Below are 13,376 nucleotides of genomic sequence, written 5' to 3'. Positions count from 1 at the left end.
ACAAACTTTTAATTATAAAATAAATAAGTCCTGAGGATGAAAGGTACAGCATGATGATTATAATTAGTAATACTGTATTTTATATTTGAAAATTGCTAAGAGAGTAGATCTTAAAAATTCTCATCACAAGAAAAATCTGTAACTGTGTGGTGATGGATGTTAACTAGACTTACTGTGATGGTCAGTTTGTAGTATACACATATATCTAATCATTATGTTGTACACCTGAAATTAATATAATGTTATATGTCAGTTATATCTCAAGAAATGAATATTTGGCCTTATAGCTCTTTGCTTATCTGAAATATTTGGGTAGTGGTTCCTTTTGTTATTTTTCCCTCAAAAAATGTGAAATTCTGGGCTTTGATTCCAAAATAGATAGAAATGTTTTATTAAATTTATCCAAAAATTGTGTAGAAGTTGCAAAGCATCTTTTTAGAGCCTCATGAATATTATAACCAGTTGCTTTTATATAGTTTAAAATTAGAAACTGACAAGTATACAATTGTAGGTTGTACTTGATATCTTACTTAATATTTAATGGTGTTGAGGCATAAGGTATCTTTTTAAATGGGAGATTATATTACCCAGTGGATTTTATGTTTCTTCCACTTAAGAGCAAGACCTAATGCTATCAATATTAAAACTATTAACAATAATCAACTTTTGTTCCTAAGAAAGAAAAAAAACTAACTAGAAATATGTTTAAGGAATTTTAGAAATTACCTTAAATAGAAAATACTTTAAAGGAGATATGTATTTGAATGGCATAAGAACCAGAGTCTAGGACCCCTACCTGTGCTGGTCTTATACACTACTTTGAAAAACTGAATGAGACCTTCAGTGCACTTAATCTGCTCATACTCCAGCTGTTTATAAAATAAAGGTGTATTAGTTAGAACTCTCCAGAGAAACAGAACCAGGGGGATAGATGGATGGGTGGGTGGATGGATGGATGGATGGATGGATGGATGGATGGATGGATGGATGAAGCGGGGATGGAGGGGAGGATTGGCTCATGTGTTTTGAAGACTGATAAGTCCCTATCTCCACAGTCTTTGAGCTGTCTTCAGTGCTTGGATGAGGCCCACTCATATTAGGAAAGATAATCTGCTTTATCCCGTCTACCAATTCCAGTGTTAATCTCATCTAGAAACACCTCCACAGACATAACCAGAATAATGTTTGATCAACCTCTGAGCACCTCATGGCCCAGTCAGGTTGACACCTAAAATTAACCGTATGGGAACCACATTTCTATGTATAGCTTTCCATATTTTTAGAACACTTGTAACCTGTTTGTGACTGAGGCATATCAGTTGGGAAACTCTGCATTAGATAATATGACTTATTTGCACAAGTGGGTAAAAGGCTGCTTACATATCCTAAGGCTTTCTTCCTCCAACCTTAGACAGAAGGTATGATGGAACTGGGAATTCATGCATGATTCTGTGTCCACCATTGATGAATTAAACAATCGGGTAGTTAATTGTTTTTGCTTTCCCAGAAATCCTATCTGATTTGAAAAAAAATGAAAATATAAAAACACTTAAGGTAATAAAGGACTCTGATAGGAAAACAAGCACATTACAAAAGCCAGTTTACCTTTGGAGAGTAGTATAGCCAAGGCCACATAGGACTTTTGTGAGCTCCTTCCCCATAAAAGATACTTAAATTTTTCTTTTATAACGGTATAAAGATGAGAATGTTAATATTAGATAGTAAAACATTTTCATGAACCCCTAAAATTATTGTGGGCCCTAAGCCCAATGCCTACTGTGTAAGTTAGTCCTGGGCATAGTATAGTGCTAAAAGCAAGGCTCCGGAGTCCCACTGCTAGATTCAGATTTATGTTTCAGCACTAACTTTACGTTATCCACTTCCCTGAACCTCAGATTTAAAGAATGATCAAAGTACCTACTTCAAAACTCTTACTATGAAGATAAAATAATATTGTGCATCTAAAGGTCCTTAATTAGCACAGTGCCTTGCACATAAATAAGTGCTCAATAAATGTTAACTGTTACTGAATCATCTTAGAAATGAACTTGGAAAGTGGTCTTCAGAAGTGCAAGAAATAGTGTTGCCAAACTGAATTTTTTGGTGAATAGCGGAAAGTAATAGAGACAAATGAGAATTTGTATGGAAGTACCCCTAATTCTGGCTCTATATTTACCCATCAGACTATTTTGAGAGCAAAGCTGCTGCTTTGGGCTAGTTTCCATTCTCAGAATAGTTTTGACAGGTAGGAACTCATGGATATAAGTGCCCTTTTGTGCAAGTAGTAGACCTTGTTTGGCTTCCTAGCACTGGACATGAATAGAGAAAATCAAAAGGGAGCCTGGCACCTGCCTTGAAGGGCATTTGACTTTCAACCCTGCATTTATTAGAGCCCCCAGTTCTTAAAATGTTTAATGGCTAGATGTACTGCTGTTTGCTAGGCTTAGCATTTGAGATTTGTATGAATTAAGGGACATGGCTGAGTTATGTAAACTGGTATTCAGCCAACCAGGCACCAGTTTCTAAATTCCAAATTTAAGGGAGAACTGATGGCTCTTTATCCTCTTTGACTTTGGTGTTGAAGGCATTTAAAATTTAAGTATTTGATGAGAATATTTTATTTAGTTACTATTATAATCTCAGCTAAAATTTAGTATGCTCAGTGTGTGCACTTTTGTTACCCTCACATTAATGTAGAGCATAGCACTGACTAGTAAAAATTTTCAATTTGCTTTGTTGAAAACTATGAGTTGTGTTGAATGAAATTATTTGCTTTTAAAGCAAATCAGCAGTTAATAGTTGAATACCTTATCTAATGACTACAAATGTTTGAAAGACAAAAAAAAAAGTGGATAAAAGCATGACTTAATGAAAAGAAAGTAGACTTTAGCGTCTGGCTTTGGGTCAAATCCTTGCTGTACACCATGCCAGCATGTGACTGGTTAGTTATATTAATCTCCCTTTACTTTATAACATGGACACAATACTTGTCTTTCAGGGTTTCTTTTAAAGATTTTATCAAGTAATATATGTAGAGCATCAAGCATAGTGCATTACATAAAGGCATTCATTTAGCTATTATTATTTATACATGCTATAATTATATAAATATATCCGGTCTGTGTACAAAAATTATTTAGATGGCTTACAATAAGATATACTTTTGTAAATAGAACAAATATGCCCCCTGCAGTCTTAAATAAAAGTGAAGTGCTTTTTAAAAAAATCTATCTTACATTGATATAGTTAATATTCCTGTACCAATTATGTGTAGGAATTTAGGTACTAGAGATTCAAGATAAGGGATAGTCCTTGCCGTCAAAGCTCCTATAATTTTTAGAAATTGAATTTAGAACTGCTTTGATGATACTATAATATAGTGGCAATATGTGTTGGGTAGTGCTGTTCGGTTAGTGGACTCTGGCTACTTGAATCTTTGTTACTTGTTTATTGCTCTACCTCCGTTGGGCAAACTGTGGCCTAAGAGACAAATCTGTCCTGACACCTGTTTAGTACATAAAGTTTCATTAGAACACACCCACACTTGCTTGTTTATGGATGGCCTGCAAAGCCGAAAGTATTTACTATCTTACCCTTTATGAAAAAATTGCCTGCTTCACTCAGTAATAGATTTGAAGCAATGTAATGTAATGTCTAATCTTACACATATGGAACTTTCTTTTTAAATTACTATGTAATTCACATTCTTTATGAGAAAAGTTTGGGAAAGAAGTAAAATATTGAGGTAATCAGGTTAATGTAATGCTCTGTTTCCTCAAGTACATTCCACTAATTTAAGAATTTGCTGGCTGGTTTACCTAAGACTTGTTGTATAATATTGCCCAAATGATTGAATGTGTTTTGGAGTCATTTCTTTCTTCCTTTGATAAATGTTGTTGTTTTTTATCCCATTTAACAAAGAAGATACCAGAACGATTCTGTTTTAATTTACAGAGAAATAAAAATTTTGTCTTATGTGAGTTTTGTTTACCTTCCCTGCCCAGGAGATGCCAACACTCCTCATGTTTCCAATTAGATGGTTATCTGATCCGTTTAAAAGTAATGTCTGTCCATTCCCTCTGTGGAAGCCTTTATGTGCTGGTCCCCTTGACACACTCAAGTTTCACAAGCCTTGGGATCTTGACTCTACTTTTTACTGGAAGTTTCATAATTGATACTGAGAACTTTTCTCATATCACAGACATGAATATAATAAAGATTTTAGAGTAACTTGCAGAGAGCAGAAGACTGAGACTAGTAGTAAATGCAGTGTTGAGTTTTTTGCTCTGATACTACTTTCAAAAAAGAGATTTTAGTTTGGAAAATATGTTTGTGAAAATTTTTCCTTTTGGTTTTCCTGTTTGCTGACTGTACTAAACAACAGAAATCAAGTGATAACTTGTGTGCCTTACTTGGCAGGAAGTACCACCATGATGTGGCATTTTCTTGTACACTGGTTGTCATTTCAGAAATACACTTAATCTTCCAACAAGCTTTAACATGTTTACAATTTGTATTCTTATTTGATGTTTAATTAGTAAATTGAACTATTCAGTTTTACATGTACCTGAAATAGTTAGGAGAGTGAAAATAAATGTTATTGTAGGTTGCACATGTAGAATAAACCTAGTAGTAACCAAAAATGTAAGTTAATCTAAATTCAGTAAGTTTTAATTAATGAAAAAACTCCAAATACCAACTTTCTTGGTGAACATTCTTGGGAATATATGAGTTTTGCTTGGAGGAAGGGCATTGTTTTATTCAAAAATACATATATACATACCATAGAAAAATAGAGAAATGGAATTTCTGGAAGATAAGACAGACCATCAGATTAATAAATGAGCTGTTGAATTTCTAAGTAAAAATTGAGACATTCTCTCCTATTTTGGTTTGCTCTCTTAGCAGCAGAGATGTTTCTGAAAGGCTTTCAGAATTCAAGTTTATGTCCAAGAAAAAAAGGTTTGTTCAACTATAGTAGCATACTTTTACAAGCATCCGATCTTATTGGTCCTAAATCTAGAATATGTGAGTGGTGGTAAGAAACATCCCAGTGTAGTGTAAAGAATATGAATGCTATCTAGTATTGGTTTTTGTTTTTGCTTTGGACATTTATTCAGACTTTGAGATTGCTTTCTCACTTTACAATTGGGTAATAATTTCTTCTTTGTAGAATTTTCTAATGGATTAAATAACATGTTTCTAAAGTACCAGGTATAGTGCTTATTGTGTAGCTGCATTTATTTTCCTCACTGTATCACTACGATTATTTAAAGTAATCATTTACAACAGCTCTTCTATGAGCAGTTGTGCTTCTTTCACTTGTACCTGACTGGTAGTTTCCCTCTCTGTCTTATAGTAATGGACAGAGGATGTGTGTGTGTGTGGGGGGGGGGGGTGGGGTGGTGATGATGATGATGATGAAGAAATATGACATTAAAACTTGAGAAATGAAAATATACTTTTGGGGGGTGTTTTGGTACAGACAGCTTTACTAAACCGCCTGGAGCGAATTTTCGAAGCATGTTTTCCTTCCATGTTTGTTGTCCCTGATACTGAAGAGGAAGTTACTTCTCTGAAGCACTTGCTGGAAACAAACACCTTGCCAATAAAAACAAGAGAGGCCTTAGCTGAAAGTGGGTAAGTAGTAGACAGTTGTTAGATAGCATGTAGATGTGTTAGTGTCAACTGTTCTATTTTATAAGGTTATCTTAAACATTAAGATTCTGAAACATTATTGTGTTACAGTTTTAAAAAATCATATTGTGCTAAAAATACATTTTTTTAAAACCTCCATGTGTCTCCATTTTTTACCTTTTTTTCTGATATTTCTAAATCATTATTCTAATCACTCAGTCTTACATTTTGACTTCATAGTATGGTAGATGAGAATTTAGATCTTACATCTGCTATTCTCCTTCATCATCCCAATATACTTGTAGTTTTCACTTAAATTTTTATTTGGTATTTTCATTATGATAATCGTGTTAATAATGTTCCTTGCTTAGCCACTAATTCTATTATAGTACAACTTTTTCCTGACTCTCTTTTTCCATTTCTAAGTCTTTCCCTACCAGCCAACAGCCTGTTAATATAATTTTACTTGTGATCAAACCTGTCAGGCTGGCCATTCCATTTTTTCCCTGGGAACTTCCATCTTCCTGTTTCAGTCCTCTTAAACACATGTTGTCTTGGGGACTTCTGTTCACTTAGATCCTATTTTGGTAGCCCACATCCTCTAATAGCTCCTGAGAAAAAAGGTACATAGGAGATAAAGTTTTATTTTATTTAATTTACTCCCACATTAAATTTATAATCTAGGATCCTTTGTTGCTGGTGTTCTGAAAATTCACAATTAAATATGAGTCTTTTCATTCCTTGGACTGAGCAATGGATGGGACCTTTCAGTCCAGAAACTTCTGCTCCCCAGTGTAGGGCAGTTCCGCTTGTATTGACAGTTACCTTCTTTCATTGTCTCTGTTTTCTTTCTGGAACTCTTATTAATTATGAGCTGTTAGAGGGTCTACCAGTAGATTGATTTTCTAGTTTTAATTTCAATGTTATTTTCATTCCTGGACTCTTGCATTTCTTTACTCTTTCCCTCCACAGGTCTTTCCTTTATCGCTCTCTGTGACCTTAGTATTTGTGGCTCAGGGTCTTAAGTATCTTTTAATTTCATTGAAGATAGAGATTATTTTTGCTTCTTGGTTTTTGTTTTGGGATGATAATATGAGAAGAGAAGGGGACAAAAAAGCTTATTTTTTGCCAGCTTAAAACTGTTTTTATCTGCTTTTTTTATTGCTAGTTGTACAGGTAGTTCATACTCTTAGAACCAGGAATCTCTTTCCAGAAGATTCATTCTAAGGAAATAACACAACTCAACAACAACACACACCATAAAATACATGAAGATACTCTTGCCTTACTAACAAGAGCTGAACAGTAAATCTTATTTAAAACCGTAGGAGTATAGCTAAATAAATGATGGTGTATTGGTCTTAATAGTACATTACACAGCCATTGAAAAATACATATGTAAATGGGGAAATGCTTAAAATCTGAAAAAAGGATACAAAATTATATATATGATAGAATTGAAACTGTGTTTTGGGGGATCAAAACTCAAGGAGAAAATACAAATATTAAATGGTTGTAGTAAGAAGGTAGAATGCTGAGTTGATTTCTTTCCTTCTTTTAAATATTTTTGCTTTAATATAAAAAACAACATACAGGCTAAATTTGTGCTTGATTACTGGCATATTGTTTCAAATGAGCTTAACTTAGTTACTTTTCTAATAAGTCTAAGTGTTGGCTGTTGATTTAATTCAGATACTGGTTGTATATTCATGTTAAACTCAAGATTAATTGGAATGTATAATATTTCACAGTCACATTAAAAGTAGAATTCGTGGTGAAAGCTGTTGAGTACATCATTGTTGGTGGCTTCATTGTGACTTTACAGGGAACTGCTGGATGTGTGGACTGAGCTACAGGATATCCACGATGCACATGGCTTGAGATATCAGTGGGGCGGCTCCCATAGCAACAAGAAGCTTTTGTGCTCCTTGGGAATAGACACCCGAAACATTGTGAGTTTGTTAGTACCTTGGAAAATCCTTTAATTAACCTTTGGATGTTTTTAAATTATTGCACTTCTATTCAAGCTGTGATAAGCTAGTTCCTCAGAAAAATAAATATTAATTGGTTTAGATGTTCATGTATTTGGAATATGCCAACTTTTAAACATAAATCTATCTCAGTTTTTCTCCAATCACTATTTCTTATTTTTTAAAAAAGTTGTTTAGTGTTTTTCCTTAACTATAAAATTAAAGAATTGGACTAGGACAGTGGTTCTCAACCTTCTAGCCCTTTACATAAAGTTCCTCATGTTGTGACCCAACCATAAAATTATTTTCGTTGCTACTTCATAACTGTAATGTTGCTACTGTTATGAATCGTAATGTAAATATCTGATATGCAGGATGGTCTTAGGAGACCCCTGTGAAAGGGTCGTTCGACCGCCAAAGGGGTCGGGACCCACAGGTTGAGAACCTTTGGACTGGATCAAAATTACAACCCCATATGGGCAATTTAACAATTTCTTCAATTTACCATTTTTGATGTATGTAATATAGCATTACAAGCATATTTTGGAAAGTATTTAATTTTATGACAGATCATTTTCTAAATATATGCTCTTTCTCTCTAAAACGTGCATAGCTCTTCACCGGCAATAAGAAGCAACCTGTTATAGTGCCCATGTATGCAGCAGGATTGGTAAGTATAAAAATGTCTTTGTGTGTATTATCATTGCTGCATTTATTATATTAAATCATTTACACTATATGACATGTATTTAAGGGCATTTAGTATGAGAACATTAAGGGAATAAATATAATATCACTTTTGATGTCATAAATCCCTTTAAGTCTTGATCTGAGGATATTTTTTATATTCCATTGGTTACAGACTTTTGTTTTAGATTAAAAATTACTTTTATCTTAATACTGTTAGCGCCCATAACTCTTTGTAAAGTGCATTTCTGGATGTTTCTCTTTTTTCTTGTATATTTTTCTTCTTTTTTCTAAATTGCTTTCAAGTAGAAAAAGCTAAAATATCTGAAGACTTGGATACCATTTGTGTTAATCCAGTTTTGATCAATTTAAATAATGAAACTATAGATGTATATAAAAGCTTGGAAGTACAAAATTATAGTAACATAAAATGACCACGATCCATAATTGGTCCTTAGTTTCACCATAAATGTTTTAAATGTGTTGAATTTTGTTTTTGTTTTGTTTTGTTTTTTTAGATATGCCAGGTAGTCCAGGATAACTGAGGAATTTTCATTCTGTACCATACCAAGATTCAGTCACATTTTAAAGTTGGATTTGTTTGCGGTTTTTGGTGTGTCATTGAGTTATTGGTGAATTAAAATGTCCTATCCATTAAACTAAAAATATTTAAATTTTTTTTTTGCCAATAACTTGAAAATAACTGTATTTGAGAAAGAAAGAAAAAGCTAAGGAACCCTTGGTGTGGAATATAAATTTTAGCTCTTTATGTGCATGTGAAAATGAGTTTGCTGTGGAGCTTGACCTTTCTTTAATCTAAAAATTTTTCCCATGAATAAGTTGTAATTATCGGTATTGAATTGGACCATTTTGCTTTGTTCTGTTTTGTAGTTTTGTTTTGTGGAATTGGACAAAAACTTTTCTGCATTCATTCTTACCAGTTTCTGTTCCTTAATAAATAGTTATCTTATATTTTCAAAAACACCTTGATTATCCTTACACTCTTTTCTGCTGTAGATAAATATAATCCAGAATATTTATTTAAAGTTTTGGTTATTTGTATTTCTTTTTTCTTTTCCTCAAGGAATAGCATTCCAGAAGTTGTTGGTGTTACTGTCATATTCTAAGTAGGAAATATGAATTTTATTTATGAGAGCTTTCATTCAGCAATAACCTACTTAATGCTTATTTGTAGACTCATCACATTAGCCAGTTCTTGAAGTTTTGTGAGAGGTTAGAGATGAATGTTTATGCTTTATTTTGCTAACTTAATTACAATCTTTGTTAGTAATAATTTACTATTTTTATAAGATTTTAATTCCAAAGTTGATTTAGTGAATGCATCATTTTCTCATTCATTTTAGTAATGCTTTACATTTAGAAACTTACTCTTTTTCATATCTGGCTTCAAATTTTAATTATGCCTTAATTTTTTCCGTGGTGCCTTTCATGTGGGCGATCTTCAATATATTTTGATCTCATCTGGAGGAATAATATTTGAAATGATCATTTAAGTCACTGGTTCTTGGACTTTAATGTGAAATGCTTGGAAAACTTGTTAAAACACAGAATGCTGGGCACCATCCTCAGGGTTTCTTATTCAGTAGGTCTGGAGTGGGGCTCAAGAATTTGCACATCTAACAAGTTCCCAGGGGATGCAGAAACTACTGATTGAGGACTACTTTGAGAACCACTGGTTTAAGTGATAGTTCACATTAGGAAAGTTGGCTAAGACTAGTAATTGCCAAATGCATTGTCTCCTTGTATAAGGGCACAGTTATGCAAGGGGTGTTGAGCATGACTTCAATCTGTAAATTGCTTTAGGGAGCTTATGCTCTATATTTTTGGAGAGGGAGGTTCTAGAAATTTACAGATTCTAACATTACTAACTTAGCAGCTTTGATTTTGCATCCCTCCGCCCTTAGCCCCCACTCCATTCCCAGTAGAAGGAGATTTTTATTTGGTCTGCTTCATAAATACTCAGGAACTTATCAAGTATTAGTTTTAAATGTGTAAAAGCTTGGCTTTTTTCAGGCCAGTAACTCATTATATTTAGTGTTTGGTAGAGTGTTGATGCAAAATACTGATTTTTTTTTCTTTATTTCTACATCCATTCCAAATGTCTTTCTTTCTAACTCAAAGAGCATATTAGATTTTTACACACCTAGTGGAACATGTACTAGTAAGATGTTTTCTCCTCTGAAATGGTTGTGTCTCTGCTTTGCCAGTCCAAAGAACTAAGTATTAAGGTTCCCATATTTTATTTTATTTTATTTTTTAATTTTATTTTATTGTTTAAAGTATTACGAATGGTAGTACATAGGTCTCCTTTTTCCCCCCATTGACCTTGCCCCGCCCACCGCCCCCACCCCTGACCGGCACATAAGGTTCCCATATTTTAGTTGAGCCAGAAATACTAGATTCCCATTGAAGCATGTAGACGTCATCACATTATACAGTGTGTTTTAAAATTAGCTCTCTTTTTTTTTTTCTTTATTGATTAAGGTATTACATATGTGTCCTTATCCCCCCATTGCCTCCCCCCACCCCCACCCCACTCATGCCTTCACTCCCTGTGTCCATTGGTTAGGCTTATATGCATGCATACAAGTCCTTTGGTTGATCTCTCCCCCTTACCCCCACCCTCCCCTACCTTCCTTCTGAGATTTGACAGTCTGATCGATGCTTCTCTGTCTCTGGATCTGTTTTTGTTCATTGGTTTATGTTGTTCATTATATTCCACAAATGAGTGAGATCATGTGATATTTATCTTTCTCTGACTGGCTTATTTCGCTTAGCATAATGCTCTCCAGTTCCATCCATGCTGTTGCAAATGGTAAATTAGCTCTCAGTTCTCCAAGCACCACCATGGTGTAATGTGTATGAAGGGTGCCTTTTCCTACGGTTTCAGTGTCAGAAACATCATAAAATTGTTGGATTCTTAGGGTTGGGATGTAATATCTGTTGTGCTTGCCTCTTAAAGACTCTCTCCTTCCTCGCCATCACAGCTTGTGCTTTTGCTTTTGTGTGTCAGTGATAACGAAGTACTTTAAAACAAATTTGTTTTAAAATACAAGGTCTTACTTCAAAAAGTTTGGGTTCCCAAGGTATTATTGTGAAACAGTTTCCATGATAGTGCAATAAAATTTTCTCTAAACAAAATTTAAGAATTGTTCCTTTTGTCTTTAGTAACTTTCCAAATAACCTGTTTTATCCTTTCTGCTTCCTTATAGATTAAATTTCTTATAAAGTTTATGAGTTGATCCCCCACCCCAAATTAATGGCTAATATACCTTTTTCAGGGTATGTTAGAGCCCACCAAGGAACCCTTGAAACCACTATCTGCTGCAGAAAAAATTGCTTCCATCGGTCAGACAACCTCCATGTCACCAGAAATGAATACATGTACATCTGACCAATTCCAGGTAAAAATATCTGTATGTGTATAGATACGTTCAGGCATATCTATACATGTATGTCCACACACACTGGACACACATGTATAGACTTTAGTTTTTTAAATGTTTTAAAAATTTGACTTCATGATGGGTGTGATTTTGATTACTTATTAAATAACACCCCTTGGAATACAATGAACAAATTATCTTTCATTTCTAAGAATAGAAAGGCACAAATTGAGAACTGGCTGGTCATGAGTAAGTCCTTTAAACCTATCTAAAACTTAGTCTCTTTTCCTTTAAAATGAAGACTTTGAAACATGCATCTCTAAAAGTCCCTTGAGCTTGAACATTGTATGATCATTACACACAAATCTGATAAGTGTTGGATATCCTCAAAAATGGGGAACACTGCATTTACACCCACTCTCCAAGTCTGCTATTGTGTGTTTTTCTTGAAGCCTGCAAAATTTTATAAAGTAATAAAGTTTAGGCGTGTTTATTACATCAAAAACTGTTGTTTGGGAAGTTTGAATAAAACTATTACTTAACTTGAAAATGATGTGACATTTAACAAAACTATCGATTAAGAAAAAAAGAAAGCTCTTTTACTTTTCTTATTCTTTACCTGCTTAGCACATTTAAGCACAAAATTTATTTTGGTCTAATATATATAATATCAGAGTCTCCCTGTCACTGTTTATCTGAGGAAAAGAAGCATATTAGGTTGCTTACTTTTCCCACATCAGATCAGAAACAGATTTAGTGCAGGCGAAATACTGTTTTTTAGAAGATTGATATTTTTAAGTGAACATTACCATTTCTAAAACATCCTTGCTGTGTTTGTCATTTCTTAATCTTAAATATCATCTTCAATTATATCTAACACAAAAATGTTTGTTTGGACAGCCTTTCCCAAATTGTGTGCTCCATTAAATACTAATCCCCAGAGATGCAACACTAAAGAAGTGCTTTAGGGTGGAATAAGTTTGGGAAATATTTCATATCATGCCTTAACCCACCAGAGATTCACAACACATACAATAAGGACTTGGAAGAATCCTGTAGTGAATAACCCTATGTAATTGTCATTCATGTCTCAAATGTTGTTGGCCACAGGGCCCTTTTCTGCAGGGACTAGGGGAGAAGAGTTCTAACACCTGCAGCACTAGTGTTTTGAAAAACATACTTTAGAAAATAATGATATAAATTAAGGTCCTTCCTTTTCAAGTGTGTTTCAAGAAGCATATTATATTACTGTTGTGTACCACTGTGGTTTATACCTGGGCACAACTAAACATCCCTTTGAATTCATGAGCAGAGGCCTAATGCGTTAAAATGCCTGGTCTTTTACCAACTCTTTTGTGTAATAGGTAAATGGCTTGGGCAAAATATCTCAGTAGGTAGAATCTGTCCTTAGATTTATCCTCTTTTCATTGCCCTCTGGATATCAACTGCCCTCCCATGCCTGCTTTACCTATGCAGATTCCAAAATTCTAGAACTCATTTCCATGTCTACCTTAATCAGCGTTCTTACACTCACATGCTGGCTCACTCACTAAAAACGGTGCTGTTCTTAGTGGAGGCCACTTGTTACTAGTTTGGCTTTCCTCCTTCCTCTCTTCTCCTCCTTCTATCCAAGTCTATGTATTACAGCCCCATAAACTATTGTTTACTTTACCAA

The 13,376-nt window shown here is 34.1% G+C and overlaps 1 protein-coding gene across 3 annotated transcripts in view; it reads left to right on the top strand.

The window, feature by feature from the left end:
• AFTPH (aftiphilin) overlaps window positions 1-13,376 on the top strand; it is a 64,213-nt gene that overhangs the window by 33,550 nt on the left and 17,287 nt on the right. For all 3 annotated transcript variants that reach the window (XR_013996491.1, XM_081100734.1, XM_081100733.1), the window contains exons 3-6: window positions 5,486-5,640; window positions 7,463-7,589; window positions 8,221-8,277; window positions 11,597-11,719. Coding sequence is in view for 2 of the 3 variants with exons in the window: in XM_081100734.1 (XP_080956860.1) it covers window positions 5,486-5,640; window positions 7,463-7,589; window positions 8,221-8,277; window positions 11,597-11,719 (462 nt within the window). In the remaining variant the exon portion in view is untranslated. The remainder of the gene's footprint in view (window positions 1-5,485; window positions 5,641-7,462; window positions 7,590-8,220; window positions 8,278-11,596; window positions 11,720-13,376) is intronic.

This window comes from Myotis nattereri, assembly GCF_964212035.1.
Source record: "Myotis nattereri genome assembly, chromosome: 10".
Classification (NCBI taxonomy): Eukaryota; Metazoa; Chordata; class Mammalia; order Chiroptera; family Vespertilionidae; genus Myotis; species Myotis nattereri.
This window is presented reverse-complemented; position numbering and strand designations above follow the sequence as displayed.